We start from the raw sequence: 17,571 nt of genomic DNA, 5'->3' as shown, positions 1-17,571 counted from the left end.
ATGAGCGTGAGAGAACCAGAAGGTGATTTTTTGAAGGTGGCTCCAGGGGGAGGAGGCAGACAACCTAGTCCTGAGAGGTGAAGGAGAGTGTCAATGGAGGGGATAGCCAGCAGGTCTTTCAGGACCTGGCTGTTGAGATGGGGGGCTCAAAAGAGACACAGGCTGAGAGGGCGTGCCTAGGGAAGAGTGGATCATGGAGGGGGGTGTAGACTGGCTGACCTGCTGGGCCCAGATGCAAAATCCATGCCCTCAGCTCTCAGCCCTCACCCCCACTCTGCCTCAAATTCCAGGTCTTGAAGTCATAAATAATCTTTTCTGATATGACCATGTTATCCTGGACTGAGGGCCAACAGCCTCTGGCTTGCAATCTTCAGTGCAATTGTGGGGACACCCAGCTTGGGGATAAAGATGAAAGGAGCTGTGCCTCCTGCTTTCCCTCTGTGCCGACCATATCAGAGGAGAATGGGGACGAATTCTGTCCGCACCCTGTCCCGGTGAGACTAGCCCATACCATGCATAAGACAGCAGCCCGCCCCCAGCCTCGACCCAGTTTGCACTGAAGCACAGAGGCAAGCCGGGAGGAAAACCAAAGGTGTAATAACTCCAGAACACCCAGCCGAACAACGTGACATGCTGGAGAAGCAGAGTGTGACAAGCGACCCGCCTTCGGTCCCCTTCCCTTACCACTAAAGCCAGCATCTCTGGCATGGGTCCTAGTGAGATCATTGGCAAGTAGTAGCTTCAGTAGCTTCTAAGTTCAACAGTCGGGGCTAAGAACAGGTGCTGAGAAGATAGAAATGGGTGAACGAGTGGAAGGAACGAGAAGAATGCTGTCTGTGGGCAGAGCAGTTGGACAGTTCAGCCTTGCTCCTGACTTAGGGAGCCCGGCAAGACGTAAGGTCTCTATGGCAAACGAGGACTTCCTCAAACACTTTGGGTTGATCAGAGTGGGAGTTCCTGACACAAGAGATTGGGGAGTTGCCAGGGTTCCAGGAAATCCAGTCAGTGGAATCTCTTCCCTGAGACGGGCATCTGCAATTGTTAGTGATGAGGGCCCTTCTTATGAGCCGGAAGGGGTGGGCTAAGCCAAGAAAACGCAAGGAGCACCATTTGCCGAGCTCTTGACTTCCCAGTCGCTCTTCCAAGTCTGCCCTGCCTCATAGCTCAGAACCCTTTTCTGCACAGGGTTGTTTACTTGACCTCACAAAGGCCAATGTTTAGTAGTGATTTGAGGAAGGACAGAGCTGGAAGACATGTCTCCCTGACTTCCGTTCTAACACACTGCCAGCCTGGTATGTTGAGGCAGAGGGAGTCACGGCAGAAAGAGCAGACAGCATGGACTCTTGCTAACTGGACACACAGCAGAGTGACCTGGCTTGGGTAGCACTGACGTATTTGGTCCCCTGGTACGATGCTGAGGGAGGGATTTGTGCCATGTTGGAGCGCTGTACAAGGATGTTGGTGTTCTTGCACTGTGTAGCCACTATACAGTAGATTTCAGTCCTGTGGGATCCACAGAGTGAAGGAGAGAGCCTGCTAAGAATGGGCTGGGCCTCTTTGCTTGCACACAGACCAGCGTTTCCAGGGAGAACAGCCCTGGGCTCTCAGATTCAGGAACACCCCAAACCCATCCCAAGTTCTCCATTTCCTGCAGGGCCTCTTGGGATCACTTTATTCTGGAGGAAACCCAGGCTGGACACTGTCTCTTTAAATAGTAGAGGCTGAGAACCTCTCAGGCCACCATGACATATCCCAGCATTGGACCAGCCCCTGAATAAACTGGAAAGACGCCTAGTCCAGCGTCAGTTACAGGGAGCTCCACCAGAGAACAACCCAGAGCGCCTGGCTGGGAGCAGCAGAGCTCAGGGTGCTGTCTGCTGTGGGCGTCTGCCGTCTTGTGGGGAGGACTTGCTGTCCATCCTTTGCACTTGACTGCAAAGAGATCTGTGTGGAGGAAGGGGTTGCACCGTTAGTCTGGTGAGTTTTACTGGCAAATGGTGCCTCTGGGTAGTGTGCCCTTTATAGGGGTGCTCAGTTCCCACCCGCTGCAACCTCCAAATGGAAACAACTGTAGCGGAGACCGCGCCTGGGTACTGGGAGTGACAGGGACTCGGTTGTTAAGTCCCTGCTTTAAACCCGGGGGTGTATTTGGTTGGGAAGGCAAGGGTGTGGTCTGAGAGCATCCAGGGCCTGAGCACATCCAGCCTGGAAGGAAAAGGGGGACCTACATGGCCCTACCCTAGTAAGAAGCTGCAGTATTCACACAGCTGGCATGGGGGCTGGTACGTGGCCACTTCCACCTGTGGCTCTGGGTGTGGCCAAGCTTACTCAGCATCCCCCCAGGAGCATTCTCTTTCTAGCACTGGGAACTGGCGAGGAAGCAAGAGGCATCGAGGGACAGAAGGGGGTCACCTTTCTGGCAGCTTGTGGTGTGGCTATGACCTAGGTGACTGTTGACTGAAAGACCGAGTTTAAAAAAAAAAAAGGAGAGGGGAGGAGCAGGCCGGGAACGTGGCTACAACCATGCTCTTTCCAAGATGTAGATTAGACTGCCTTTAGAAGTTTACCTAAGGAATAGAAAGGGAAGAGAACCCAGAGTTAAATATGGTGCCACCGAGAATGCCTGGAATAAGTATGGCTCTAAGTAAGTAGGAGCACAGCAATGACCTCCAGGACCCAGCTAACGTATGAAAGCGACCCATGAAACAGAAGACTTATTCCCATTTCCTCCGTCACTCTCCGGCCATGTGCAGTCTCATGCAGCCGGGAAACTCTGGGTATTTTCTAATCTGTCTTAGTGCGGAGGCGACAGGTTTGCCTTGAAGGGTGGCGAGTGATAAATGCGTTATCCTTACAATAGTGGTGCGTTTGGGGACAGGGCCTGTATTTCCTTCCAGACAGAGCGCTAATGGCTCTGAGAGCATCTTCAAAGATCGCCACACCCTCCAATGCAGGCAGCAGCAGCTCTTCCCAGACAAAAACACCGGAGCGGAGCGCAGTGAAGGCTGGCAGCAGGAGGAATCCGGCTGGTCAGGATTCCTGAGTGCAGAGCTTAGGCCTGCACCACTGCACCACACTGCCCCGAGTCCCCGGTGTGCCAAGCCCAGGTCAAACACCTGGCACCGGCAGGGCATTGAATTCAAATGCCACAGGTATTCTTTTTAATCCGATGAGAAACTTTAAAGGATCATTGTCTGAAGAATTCTTCACATTTACTGATTTATTTATTTATTTTTTACTTAATGAGCAAGAATATATACGAGTTTAAATAGCGGCTACCTTCAAATGGCAAAATAATAAGCAACTATCTGAGTCATCTAGGGCTTCATGACACACGGCTCTTAACAGGTAGGGAGGGTCTTGGATGTGCGATAGAGACTTTAACGCATGGGCTCCTTGCTCAGTCAGCCGGTACAGGTGACCTGATGGCTCTTCAGGCACATCTCCAAGAGGAGCTGGCCAGCCAGCCTCTCCCTCCTTAACTCTGGGCGGGCCACACTCAGGCAGCCATGAATCAGCTAGTTTCTCCGGCTGCTCTTCCCGCACCTCAGATGGCCACTTCCCTCAGCCCCTACCCCGTGGCCAGGACTCCAGCCAAGGCTGGGAGCCAGGCCAGATTGCCTCAGGCAAACTTCTAATGGAGCGTATATGAGGTTGTAATCTGGTTTTGCCAAGCCTAGGAGGAGCCCGATCCTGAGGCTCCCTGTCTATTCGTCAGCCTGGCTTTCCATCCCCACCCCCACCCCCGCCCCACCACCCAGAAGGGCCCGCTGAATCCCAGGAAACCAGCGCACTTTCTAGGTTCAAATGGGGATAACGAGGATGGACGGTTTGAGGACTAGCCCCGTTATCACCCAAGGGCAAGCCAAGTGTGCCAGGACCTCAGAGGTCCCGCTGCCCCGCCGATAGGAGAGAGGATCCAGCCTCAGTCCCCATGTGGGCACAGTCCGCTTCCGTGCCCCGGACACCCCGCATTGCGCGCTTGCGGGGATGTCTAGCAAGCTTTATCCATGAGGGTTGAGGGCTCAGGGGTCGAAGGTACAGTTTATTGGTCAACAGGACACAAGGACCACAGAGCTAGGGGAGGTGGGAGGTGAGAAGCTCAGGAGGAAAAGTCAAGGTTTTGCAGAGATCTGCTTTTTTCGGAGGTGTCTTTAAGTCCAAGTAACTGTCTCTGACGCTCGGCGCCCCGCCCTCCTGCCCCCTCTCCTCGGGGAGGCCCGCCCTCCCGCACACGCTGACCCCGGGACACACCCTTCTGCCTCGACGCAAACAGGGCGTAGTTCCCGTTAAAGGGGAACGCCGGGAGCCTCCCTCTGGCCCCTTGCTTTGCTCTGCGCGCGCTCGCTCGCTCCCTCGCTCGCTCGCGCAGCCCCGCAGCACAGCTAAGACAGCTGCCCAGAGGTCGCACCCGAGTTTGTGCCCGAGGCCACTCTGCTCTGAGACAGCCGTCCCCTTGAACCGCAAGTAAGTCGGTAGGGAAAGCGGAGGAGGAGGTGGGCGCTAAACCCGGGCATCTCTTCTGGAGATGGCGCCTGGAGTGCGGACAGGGCTTCCTGGTGGCAGGAGCCCCGAGAACCCTGGCCGCTGCTAGGAGCCTACCGGAGGGACACACCTAGGACTGCCCCGAGGCGTTCAGACCTCAGGGTGGTGGCGGCGTCCGGATAGAGGGTGGCTGGGGCGGCCTTGCCATTAAAGTACCTTGGATAGTATCTCGGACCTCTGGCCCGTCAGGTCCTCTGGCGCTCTTGCTCCCTGCGGCTTGAAGCCGTACGAAGAATTTAATTTAAAAAAAAAAATTTTTTTTGAAATCCCGGGGGAACTCCTGCTTATCTAACGCGCGTTCCTGAGTTATTGTTTTTGATGTGCTTCTTGGGAGGAAAGTGGAGGTGTGTGGGATGGAGCACTTGTCAAAACTGATTTACAAGTCTCCCTGGCCCAGGGTTCTGTCCTTAACCGGCCCGCCCAGCTGTAGCCAGTCTTTCACAGCTGTATTCGCTATCACGTCACCCGAGCTTCAGCTCCCTCAAGTCTGTGACGCGGGGTGGGGTGGGGGAACAGGATCCCCGGACCTCGGGAACAGGTCTTGCCAGCTTGGACCCGAGTTTGAGAATTCTCTTTTACGCGTCAGCGGCACCCCGGGTTGCGGCTCCCGGCGCATCCACTCGGGACGGGGGGCTGGACGGGGTCCGTGTAGGGGCCTTGGGTGCGGCGGGCTCAGCCGCCCAGGGGGACGCTCGTGGAGCTAAGGGGACCGCAGGCCCTTAGCCCCCCGGGGCGCAGGGAGGGCGCGGGCCCGCGCGCGCGCGCGGGAAGCTCTGGAGCCGGGCAGTCCTCCGGGCAGTCCTCCAGCCCGCCTGCTCTCCGGCTCGCCAGCCGCCAGCGCCTAGGCCGAGCCGGGGGCGGGGCGGCTGGTCTCCGCGGGCCAAACCCGGTGGAAACTTGGAGGCAAGTAACGGAACGCGGGGCGCGCTGGGGTCTGGGAAAGCAGCCTCGGGCGGCGGGCGACCCCCGGCCGCTGCGGGCGGCGATCCTGGCGCCTCCCGTCCCCCGGGGGAACCCGCCCTGTGACTCGGGCAGGGACGTGGCCTCCGTGGCCTCCTGAGTCCCTCGGGTCCCCGAGAGGCGCCCGGGCTGGGCGGAGGCTTGCTCTGGCCTCCGCTCAGGGTTCTGGAAACTCCTCTCCTCCGCGCGCCTCCCGCGGTGATCGAGACGTGCGTACCACTCGCTTGTTTTGTTCCAAAGGCGAAAGATGTTGGACGGCGGGCGGGCGCTGGGCGGGGATACGGGTGGCGGCTGCCGCCCCCTCCCGGCCAGCCGGGTCCCGGGCCGGGGCCAGCGGACTCACACCCGCCTCCCTCTCCTCGCAGGCACCGCTCCACCGATCCCGAGCCCAAATCCCAGCCACCATGCTCCTACTCTTGTTGGGGATCCTGTTCCTCCACGTCGCGGTGCTGGTGCTGCTGTTCGTCTCCACCATCGTCAGCGTGAGTGCGGGCGGGCGGGCAGGAGAGGGTCCCCGCGGGGCCGCCGCTCTCCCTGCTCTGGGTTCCCAGTGGAGTGCCAAACTGAAAGGCTATTTGCAGACAGCTGGACGTCCCAGAGGCCCCGGGACTTCTCTTCAGTTCTCTGAGAAAGTTAGGCCAGTCATCAGGAAGTGAACTTAACTGCTTGGGCCTCTGAGCCAAAGGCTTGCAGGGCCGATCCGTGGTTCCTGGCCCCCCAGTTGAGAAGATTAGGCGGCCTTCTGTTCCTTGATGCAGCTTCCATGAGGAACTCAGTGAGGGCATTTATGAAAAGTCGATCCCCTCCATCCCCCCCTCCCCCCAATTATAGCTCAGATGAGTTGTTTCATTTGTAAAAGTCTCTAGGACTTGGAGTTATCAGGTTAACATCTGCTTCTCTGGAAAAACGTCTGCAAGCCTCGAGCCATTAGACTGTAGTGTCTTACGGGCTCCACTGGGGGGCTGGGCAGGGAAGAAGCTGGTTACGGAGCTGTCGCGCACAGTGTAAGGTTAATTCACTTAAAATTTGCCCTTTTGGGGAGGAAGATGCGCGCTCCTGGCTTTGCTGTCTCAGTGTGAGGCAGATTGCAAGCGTGGTTGGGATCTGAGAAGTAGGTTTGGGATCTGTTAACTGCACGACAACGATGCTAATCTTGGCAGCAGCGGAAATGATGAGCTCAGCTGGAACAGTGCTTGGTTAGCATGCGTGAAAACAGGGGTTCAACGCCCAGCAGAGCATGAACCTGTGAGCGGTAGTGCACACCTGAAGTTTCAGCACTTTCTGAGGTAGAAGCAGGAGGATCAGAAACTCAAGGTCATTCTTGGCTACAGAGAGAGTTTGAGGACAGCCTGGGCTGCATAAGACCCTGATGCCTCCTTCCCCCCCCACCTCGTGTGGGGTGTGTGTGTGTGTGTGTGTGTGTGTGTGTGTGTCGGCTTAGAGAGGCCCTGGCTAGGAATGGCACCCAGAAGGCGTTCATGGGGTGGAGGGTGGGGGGTGGAGCTTGAGCGCAGTTAGTTGTCTTTGGGCAAGTTCCTGGTTCCTACTGTGTCACACACCTCTTTGTGCGGTAGCAGCATGTGTGTGTGTGTCTGGGTGTTGGAAGGACGCCCCCCCCGCCCCCCAGGCCATGAGGCTGTTCTGCCATCCTTCACCCTGCTCCTTTTCTCCCCCGCTCCTCACCCGCTTCACTGACTGGGGCTGTCTGATTGTTTCCAGCAATGGCTCGTGGGCAATGGACAAACGACTGACCTCTGGCAGAACTGTACCACGTCCTCCCTGGGAGCCGTCCAGCACTGCTACTCATCCTCAGCGAGCGGTGAGAGACTGGTTTTATGCCTTGGGTAGACTGGCCCTGAGGGGTCAGTTCTTGAGGCTCCGGTCTAGAAAGGCCCTCCTGGGTGGGGCATGGAGCCAGGAAACCAAGAGGAGAGGAAGGGGACAGAGGGAGTCTTCAGTGTAGCTTTGACTCCACCTGAGCCATGCCTTCCGCTTGTCCCAGTCGCTTTTCGTAATGTTCATTGTGGGTAGAGAAATACGGACACAGGTAAGCAGAGAAGGTGACGTGCCAGGACACTGGGAGTAGACCCTGTGGCAACGGGGGATACTGTGGACGTTTTGTGGTTTGGTGGCTGTCTCCATCAGAAACGTCCTGTGCCTTTCTGCTGCAAGGGCAGCCAATGGGGCCTTCCTGCAGATGACCTGGCCAGGTCTGGGTTCCCAGAATGCCTCCCTAGGGTCTTGGGCCTCCGTGGTATCATTTAGCGTCATAAGCTGAGCCTGGCTGTGGGCCCTTCTCCACAGACTGTGTTTCTCCTTTGCTCTCAGCATCTTTGGCTGTGGGGTGCTGGAAACCAGGCTGAAGATGAAACTGAGGGAACGCTAGGAGTGCTCAGCAGAGCCGGGCTGTGCTGGTGGGAGTGTAGAAATGAGATTTCTGCCAAGACTTGGTCTTGTGTTCCCAAGGATGTGTCCTGGCCCCAGGGAGGCCTAGAAGTCTGGCTTTGAAAGGCCAGTTAAGGACAGCTTCCAATCTTACTGAAAACGACTCTCTCATGTTCTCTCATTGGTTCCCTCAATGAGAGAAACCGCCACAGGGCAAACAGTGAAATGCTTCTCAGCTCTGTGCAATCCACTTTCTTTGTTGGAATTTTTTTTTTTTTTTTTTTTTTTTTTTTTTTTTTTTTTTTTTTTTTTTTTTTTTTTTGGTAACTATAGACTCTACAGGTGTATCATTGAAGGGTTGCAAATGAAACATCTTAGGCTCGGTAGAAATGGGAACTGGTAACATGCTTGTATTGAGGACGGGTGAAGAGCTGTTTTAAATTTTCCCGGTTCTGGGGCTGGGGCCAGGGCAAAAGACCCCGTCCTTTTGAAATGGGTAGCGCTTCCTCTGGGGGCGTGGGGCACACTAAAGGGAAACCACCCAAGAGGTTGCATGGTGAGTTGGCGGGCGAGTGAATTCACACTGTTCCTGAGTGCCCGAGGATGGGATGAGCATGCTCTCGGTTCCCCAAAGCCACAGCGTCAGGTTTCAACCCACAGCGGGCAGAAGCGCCCTGCACATTCCCGGTGTGCAGCTCCCGGCTCTCCACCGCCACCTAGTGATCCTGAGTGGCAAGGCAGCCAGCAAAAGTCCGCTCTCTCTGGGGCTTTGGGCCTCGTGTCCACAGGCGCTGTCCCCAAGTGGCATCTGGCCACGTGGGGTTGGCACGGAACTCAAGACTCTAAGGCCCGGAAGGGAGCAGTTTTGGCAGGCATATTAAAGCCGCCTGAGTTTCAGCCGAAACAAGGAGGCAGAGGAGCTGCTAAGTTGTGCACAAACTGCCTACAAGAGAGAATGGAAGCTGCATCTGGCCCAAACCCTGCATCTTCCCGCTCAGTTAAATCGCTGTCCCCGATGCCAGAAGAATAACTTAAACAGACACTAGTGCTGTTTTAAAGAGGTAGGCGTGCCTCTCAACTTCTCCATGCCTGGCAAATTCCTCTTCCTGGGCCAGCCTACAGTGGCTTGGCTCGGTTTGTTAGTGTGGATCCAAGCGTGCTTGCTTGGTGGCTTTTCTGGGAACCCCGGGCCATAGCTCTGACAACAATGGGCTTCCAAGATACTCAGAAAATGCCCTCCGAAAGCCGGGCTTGCTTTCGCTCGGGCTTACTCTAAATTAGGAGTTTCCACTTAAACCTCCGGAGTAGTGATTAGCCCTGCTGACGTCTTCCTGGTGTGTCAGCGTGTTACAGCCTAAGCTCCGAGTGATCAGTCCCCTGGGCCTCTGAAAGCACTGGGCTGCCTCTGTGGATGCAATGTGTTCAGTTCTCAGACCTAAAGGAATCGTCTGTTCTTAGAGTGTTGGAGACGTAGTTTTTGAAGCAGTAGTTATTGATAGATATCTGTAAAGGATGTGTATCAGGTGTGTACTTCCATTTCCGTGATGGGCTCCCCTGCCTCCCATGGGATTCTGCTGCAGCCACAGTTGCTCTTGAATTCCTGTGCACAAGGTAATCCCCCTGCCTCAGCTTCCTTGAGTAGCTGGGACACCACAGCCGCATGCTCAAACCCACTGTTCCTCCGAAGGGACACTGACGTACTCTACCCTCTTTCAGGGACCTGCGTTGTTGTCCTTGAAGCCACTGCCTTATGGGTGGGGCCTGCCTGAGTGTACTCTGAGGCAGCCCAGTATCTAGGCTAGCTGTCAAGCCTGAAGGTGTGTCAGGCCTTTTCTCAAAGCGACATCTTTGTGCTGGAGCTACTTTTATGTGTCTTACTCATGTCCCTAACCTCTTTGCACCTCCTCAGCTTTTCTAAACTGATTCAGTTAGTTTCTGGCCCCTGCCTGATCCCTGACACAAGCAGAGGTGAAAACAGACTCTATGGGGCCCACGCCAAGGCTTCAGGGTCTCGCTCTTCCGGATGCCGAATCTTATTGAGAAGTCTGGGGATATGGGGGGGGGGGGCATGAGTCACTCGAGACCCACGGGGCCAGGTGCCCGAGGAGAGGGGGCAGGCAGACAGTGCCGGAGCTCAGGGAGGAAGTGGAAGGACAATCTCTAGTGGGAGGCGGAACATGATCCATCCCCCAAAGGGTAGGCAGGGTTTAAGTAAGTACAGGCAAGTGGGGAGGTATGCCGGGCAGTGACCTACTCCAAGAAGACAGGACATAGCAGACCCGTGGGCTGGTTACTATTAGGAATGACTCCATCAGGCAGAACACCTAACAGATGTTCGTGCCACAAATGAGGCTATGTCCACCTCTTTTAGCAAAGTCAGAGCATGGCCGCCCTAGAGGTGCATGGGTTTGGTGACATTCTTTGAGAGCTGGGTGCCGCCTAGCTCATTTCTTTGCCATCTTTTGGAGTTGGCTCTCATCTGCGTTGATGTAAAGGCTGGTAGAGCTGCAGCTCTCTCCTCCATGTCCTACACCAGCCGTTCTCAACCTTCCTAATGCTGCGATCTTCTGTTGTGGTGACCTTATGTTCCTCATGTTGTGGTGACTCCCAACCATAACAGTAACAACCATAACCATAACAGCTACTTCGTAACTGTGATTTTGCTGCTGCTATGAATCGTAATGTATGAATCTGTGTTTTGTGGGTCTTAGATGACACCCACAAAAGGGTTGTTTGGCCCCCAAAGGGGTTACAACCCACAGATTGATCTCCTGCTAGGGTGAACAAAGCCAGAAAGATAGAATGTATTCTTTCTTTCCTCTTTTAATGGAAGGTGCCTGGAAACAGTCATCTGTTTCTTTCTTTAGTTGGAGCTTAGTTACCAGATCGTGCCTTTCTGGTTTATAAGAAGGCAGAGAAATGGAGTAGAACTGTGGGAAATCTTTTGTTCTCTACTCTTCTCTTCCTCTTTCTCTCCTTATCCCTCCCTTCCTCCCTCCCTCTCACTCTTCTTTTTTCTCTCTCTCCCTCCCTTCTTCTCCCTTCTTCCTTCTCTTCCCCTTTCCTACCTTCTTCCTTCCCTCCCTTCTTAGCTCCCCATGATCTTTTCCTCCATTTTCTGTTTTCAAGTATAGTGAAGTCTTAAAGTCCATAGGTGGATCTTTGTTTTCTTCCAGTCCAGTTTTCTCTCTCAAGTTCCAGACCCCTGTTTGCAGCTGCCTGCCAGACAGTTCTGCCCACTGTTTGTGCGGGCACCACCCAAGTCTCCATCGGAGTCACCCTGCACCTTCCTCCTTGGCCATTTTTGCCACCGTCTGGTATCTTAGCGAATAGTGCTTCAGCACCCTGCCTGCCTCGTAGCTGGAGTCTTTCCTGTGTGAGATTCTTCCCCTTCTCGGGATCTCAGGGTTCATGAGTCACCCCATCCTCTAATGTTCACAGTCCCAGTCCCCTTACTTGTCAGAGCCACCAAGGCAGCTTCAGACTAGATGGCTTCCATCTTTTCTTGTTCCTCTGTGTTTGGTTTTCCAAGGTGAATCCAGGATGAAATTCTAAAGAATAAAACCTGGTTCCAACACTCGGTTTTCTAAGCTGTGAGGCCCACTGGCCCTCATTTTCTAGTGACAGCCTTGGCATGGCCCAGGGGAATTAGCTTTCACCATAGGATTTCAGCATTCCCTTTGCTCCTTGGATGTAAACACCCCACTTCAGGATTCTCCTCTCTTCTTTCCATGTCCTGCCCCTCTTCCTTGCTATTCCCTGTCCCCATTATTTCACCCACAGCTCTCTGTTGCACTTGTGCTGTACCCAGAAAAGAGAAGAGAGCAGTAGGCTCACCAGGAGCCATGAAAGGGAATGGAACATGGGATTAGGATCATGAGGGGCTGGAGCTTGCATTTGTGTGTGTGTGTGTGTGTGGTGTTCCTTCTTGAGACATCTTTGACTTTACAAGGTGTCTACTCAACCCAGAACATGAACATGAAGGGAATAACCAGACACACAGGCATACATTGCCTTCGCAGTGGTTGGAGATGCCCTGCCGGCTCTCTGGTGAAATTGGATCTCTCTGCTGCAGAGGAACTCTCTGTCTCAGGGGATGGAAGGGGGCCAGACCAGAAGGCAGCAAGCTGTCCTTGCCCTTCTTTTCTATACTAAATGACAGCAACAAACCCATGGCAGTCAGAAGGTTGTGGGTAGCATTGCTTGGGGTGGAAACTGAAAAACACACACCTTGCTAGCATCGGTTCCACCAAACGCTCTTGGTGGTCTCTTGTCTCTGCCTCCAAAATGTTGCCAGATTTTATCTCACTCTTTCACTTGGTGACACTGTCATTTTGGCAAGGACACCAGAGCGTTTCCTTGCTGTGGCTCAGCTTTGGGTCAGACTTCAGGAAACCCAAAGGCCCTCTGCACTTATGGGCTCATATTTCACAATTTAAAATTTAAAATTTTAAAAACAATTTTGTGCCTCCCCAGAACAGCCAATAATCTTTGCTTCGGTAATGGCTCTTGATTTTTTAGGATCTCATGGATTCTCTGGTGGGAAAAACAGAATTTAGGGGATGGTATGTGGTATTTTGACTCTTGACTTTTTTTTTTTTTCATTGCTTAGCTTCATATATTTTTTTTACTTTTTAATTAATTAATTTTTTATTAATTACAGTTTAGTAACTTTGTATTCCAGCTGTAGCCCCTCCCTCATCTCCTCCCACTCTCCTCTCCCACCCTCCCTCTCTCTTCTCTTCCCATGCCCCTCCCCCAGTCCACTAATAGGGGAGGTCCTCCTTCCCTTCCATCTGACCATAATCTATCAGGTCTCATCAGGACTGGCTGCATTGTCTTCCTCTGTGGCCTGGTAAGGCTGTTCCTACCTCAGGGGAAGGTGTTCACAGAGCCAGCCACTGAGTTCTTGTCAGACACAGTCTCTGTTCCCATTACTAGGGAACCCACTTGGACACTGATGTGCTATATCTGTGCAGGAGTTCTAGGTTATCTCCATGCATGGTCTTTATCTTTTTGGTTCTATTGCTCTCCTTGTGGAGCTCCTGCCCCCTCCAGGTCTTTCTATCTCCCCCTTCTTTCATAAGATTCCCTGCACTCTGCCCAAAGTTTGGCTTTGAGTCTCAGCATCTGCTTCAATACCCTGCTGATCACCTCCCCCCGAGTGGGGAGCAGCCTTACCAGGCCACAGGGGAATGCAGATACTGAGACCAGGGAGGGTAAGAGATGCATAGATAACACTGTGAGATCTCGCTTCATAAGAACCAGGATTCACTGGAGCCCAGAAAACACCTTTTGCATTTTGAGAGTAGGGAGAGCTTGGTCTCGGCTTGAGCTGAGGGCATGGAGGCCTGAGAGGAGGTCGTGTGGGCCTAAGGCCTGAGAATATAGTGACTGGTATGCAAGAGCTTCCAATCACCCTCCCCATCCGTCCAGAGACAGCTCTGCAATGAGCCCGCCCTGTGCTTACACTACCGAACACCCAGCTTCCAGGAGAGCTTCTCAGTTCCGAGCAGATACCAGTGAGTGCAGCCATGCGATCTTCACATATGGGGAGGCATCCTGTACTGTAGACTTTACTCCAGGAATTGGGGCACCCGATGGCATAATGAAGGCCAGGTCTCTGTCCCAGGGGGCTCCCAGTTATTGGGGCCATGGGCATAACCAAGTAACAGTCTTGAGAGTGGAAGGTAGAGTTCAGAATGAGGTGGAAAGTTGTTTCTGAGGAGGAAGGCTCAGGTCATAGGAGGCCTCTTTGTCCACACTGAAGGGTGGGTGTTTTGAAAATTTAATTTGGGGACCAATGAGGAGATGGAGTGATGGGCTCTGGTGAGAGTGATGGACAGTGATGAAGGTTATACAAGCAGCTGTGACAGGCCTTCTTCTTAGAGTTCTGCATTCAGCCCACAATAAGGCTCTGGTAGAGGCTTGGCCAGTTCTGGAGGAGGGGCGGAAAAGCTAGACTGGTACAAGCCTTTGCTGCTGCACCACATGTAGGGGCTTGGGGGAAGCCTTATTGAATTGGTGTCTAGGTTTGTGGGGTCAGGAGACAGGCACAGAATGGGGTCTTGGACTGAGTTTGTAGAGCTGAGGGAAAGCAGGGCACCGGAGGCTAGAAACCAGAATTGGATTGGTTTCTCAGAGGTGTCAGCAAGGTTTCTCTTGGATTTAGTGGTTCCCAGGTACCGGTTGCTCTGGATCCCCACATTTGGACATCCTGAATCGGTGAGGGAGGGTAGTCAGGGTCCTGGGGCTTGAGAAGAGAAAGGAGGATGAAAGAGCGAACACAGTCCTGAGCTGAGCCTTGACGGGGGTATGTGAAGGACGGAGATTTAAGAGGAGCAGCCTGGGATGTGGGAGAAAGCCTATGGGATGAAGTCATTTGAGAAATTCCCTTGTTCAGCCCACAGCTTGTGTCTGGAGGAGGCAGTCATTCCTGGTTGCCTTCCTCTGTGCCATTATTCTAGACTTGGGCATGTTGTGTCCTGTTGCTCACCCTCGGGACTGGAAATCTTTCTAGTGGCCTTTAAACCAGCACAGGGTGACAACAGTCTTTGTTCTGTCTGAGAACTCTCCAAACCGTGGAGGACTGCAGTTTCCTCCTTTCCGTGGCTTCTCTGGGGCTAGTAAGATTGTCCGGGGTCACCTGCTGAATGGTGTAGGTAAGCAGCAAGTGTGATGTTGTATTGCCTCTGTGGAGGAACCCAGGGGTTTGGCTCAGCTGACTGACTGGTAGAAAAAGAAAAAGAAAAAGAAAGAAAGAAAAGAAAAGCTGTCTCTCCATGTCCCATCATCTCCTTCCTGCTTCTCTACCTTTTGTGGATTTTAATTCTAGGGTTGACAGGAGGGCATTGCCTCTGACCTCCAAGCACATTGTTGGCTTTTCTGGCACTTGCAGCACATTGCAGTGGAAGAGCAAGTTGACGAGGCCCCAGGAATCCGTGCTCCTTTACACTGGTCTACCTCTAGCAAAGTGGGCAGACTGGCATGTGCCCTGATGTCTTACTAGTAGTCAGTGCTGAGGTAGGACCCACGGACAGAGTCTCAAGGCCTCTGTACTTTATAATTGTGATCCAGATGGAGCCAAGGAGGTGGCTGACCATGGAGACTAGATGGACGATCGAGGGACCTGGGGCACACAGAAGGGCTGTGTGCCTAGGATGGCGGCCTACGGTGCCTGTGTTCTTTCTGCCACTTGGTCTCCATGATAGCCTTTTTACATCTGGTGGGGCTGGGAAAGGTGGAGGACTTCTGTTCTTATTGTGTGGGGAGATCCTGTAAAACCCAAAGATCTCAGAGATAACCCAGCCACTCCTTGACCACACTCCATTCTCACAGCTCATGATGTGCAACTGAATCTGCCTCTCTCCCTAGTCTGCTTCTGTGGCCAAACTGGATGTTTTCTAGTGAGCTGCCATGGTCAAACATTTTGAAAAATATTAAACTGCAGAAGTCAATCAAGCTTTTCTTATATAAACAAACAAACAAACAAAAACTACAGATTCTTGTGGCCTGTAATAACTGACTACTTATTGTGAGTGTCCCGAAAGAGGCCAATATACTGGAATGTGGAACACACACCCCCTTTTTGGTATCAGCTTTTTTGGCCTGGGCCTCAGAATAAACATTCTCTGCAGAGCTCCCTATTTCTGCAGCTTTCCAACAAGGTCCAGAACCTCGTTGGAACCTTCCTTCTGTTCAGCCAGCTCAGAAGCCCCAGCAAGTGCACGGGTATACTCATGCCAGTCTAAGACCCAGCGCACAGAGGAACATGGGAGTCAGAGCACACAGTCAGACTTGAGAAGCTAGTTTGTGTGTGTTCTGCATGCCTCTTAATGAGGAGTAAAGTTAACTGAATGCTGGTGTGAGTTGAGTATCTTACCCAAAAGATCTGCAGCTGGACGCAGTCCTGATTTGGGGTGGCTTTCGCTGCTGGGACACTTGCATATGCATTAGCTGTATTTGGTGAGGGACCCATGTCTAAACACGAGGTGTATTTACATATAACGTGGAGTCATAGCCTGCAGATAATTGTTGATCTTCGAAGTGCACGGATCACACTGGATCAGGTGAACAACTTTACCCTATGTCAGATCCAGATTTTTTTAAGCACTTTGGATTTTTTGGATTAGTGACCTTCGACCTGCCATCAGGTGTCATTGGAGTCCCTCGATATAAGGGTTCTCTCTACATCCTGGGCAATTCTGTTCACTGATGTCCAGCTACAGGTTCTCCCCACTAAAACACCTCCGTAATGACCAGCTAAAAAGGCCTCAAGAGAGGTCCTAATGGCCTCTGTGAGTCCCAGGGCCATGTCTTGCTTTTCTGTTTGGTTTGCTTGCTGCAGGGGTCATGGGCAAAGTTAGCCCAGGCCTTGATTCTCATCTCAAACTGTCATCTGGTGTGCTGTGGGGAGGGGGGGGGCCCTGGGTCAGGACCCACATTGAACTCTGGCCAGTCAAGCTGGTGGGCGAAGGGGAGGCAGAGGCCACATTGTTCAGGGTGGAGGCTGCTTGGAAACCCAGCTATTTCTGGAATGACATTCATACTGAGAAAGAAGGGAAAATGAGGATTTTTGTGTGATGGTGGTGGGTTGGATTTGGGGGCGGGAGTCCTGCTCCTGGGGTTGTCATGTGACTTTTAGATAGTACAGCACTGTGCCTATGGGAGACACTAACTCCTGCCTTTGTCATTTTCTCCTCCCTTAGCTTTCTTCCATCTCCCCCAGCTGTGTTCTGTCTTTTTCAACATAGCTATTTATTATTTTTATCTTTTGTTTTGGGTGATCCTGGAGATAGAACCGTGAGCATGCTAAGCAAGTTACTTGTCTACTCAGCTATATTCTGGACTTCCGTGTGCTCTCTTTCTTGAATCAGAAAACCATTCATGAGTTGCCCAGAGGTCAGGGATAGGGGGCGGCTTTGTGCTGATACTGACAGAAGCAGATGAACTGTTCGTGTTTCCTGAACTCTTAACTAACTAGACTGTAGGCCCTGGGCTAAGAATACAGCCGAGGGGGCAGATGCATTTCCTCCTCTGCTCAGCTGGCTCTGGGTAGGAATCTGACCTTGAAGGAAAGCTAGGATGTTCCAGCTCCACCATCCCCTGCGTGCCCTGGGGGATGGGCCTGTCTCTAGCCACAGCCCGCAACAGAAAGTTGTCTGTAGTCCTGGTTCCTGGCAGCTCATTGGAAGAGCAGGCCCGCCTGAGAACATGAGAGCTTTCCATTCTGGAACTCAGCATCAAAGATTGAGATTGGCATAGACTGGGCACTGTGAATTCTAGTGACATTCCCTAGGTATCCACTAGGCATTCAGTCCTGAGGGAAGCCTGGAGAATGACAAGGTTTTCTTGGGCTTTGCCAAGTTATCGGAGGCTTGTAATTAGTGGGGAGCAGAATGTCGCCATAGCAGGCTTGCTCGCCATTGGAATACTGGCCTTTGCAGTTCACTGGATCTGTATAAACACACTTCAGGTTGGCAGCATTCTTCCCCGCTTCTGTTTCTCTATCCTGTCATCGGTAGCTTCTTACTTTGCTCTAGCAAAAGTGAACAAACTCTAGCCATGAGGCCAAGAAAAGCCACCACTTGATTGGTTAAGGAAGGGCTTTTCGGATAGGACAGCCACGTCCACTGGTTCTTGAATAGGCTGTGCCTTTGTTCCACAAAGGCAGATAGATGA

The 17,571-nt window shown here is 52.9% G+C and overlaps 1 protein-coding gene across 1 annotated transcript in view; it reads left to right on the top strand.

Moving 5' to 3' along the window:
• Window positions 1–4,289: 4,289 nt before the first annotated feature.
• Window positions 4,290–17,571, top strand: part of Pmp22 (peripheral myelin protein 22) — a 28,613-nt gene continuing 15,331 nt past the window's right edge. The window contains exons 1-3 of the mRNA XM_055594418.1: window positions 4,290–4,467; window positions 5,871–5,987; window positions 7,225–7,324. Of these exons, the coding sequence (XP_055450393.1) occupies window positions 5,910–5,987; window positions 7,225–7,324 (178 nt within the window). The 5' untranslated portion in view covers window positions 4,290–4,467; window positions 5,871–5,909. The remainder of the gene's footprint in view (window positions 4,468–5,870; window positions 5,988–7,224; window positions 7,325–17,571) is intronic.

This window comes from Psammomys obesus, unplaced genomic scaffold (genome assembly GCF_907164565.1).
Source record: "Psammomys obesus unplaced genomic scaffold, mPsaObe1.curated_primary_1811, whole genome shotgun sequence".
Classification (NCBI taxonomy): Eukaryota; Metazoa; Chordata; class Mammalia; order Rodentia; family Muridae; genus Psammomys; species Psammomys obesus.
The sequence above is the reverse complement of the archived record's forward strand: the minus strand, read 5'-3'. Positions and strand labels throughout refer to the sequence as shown.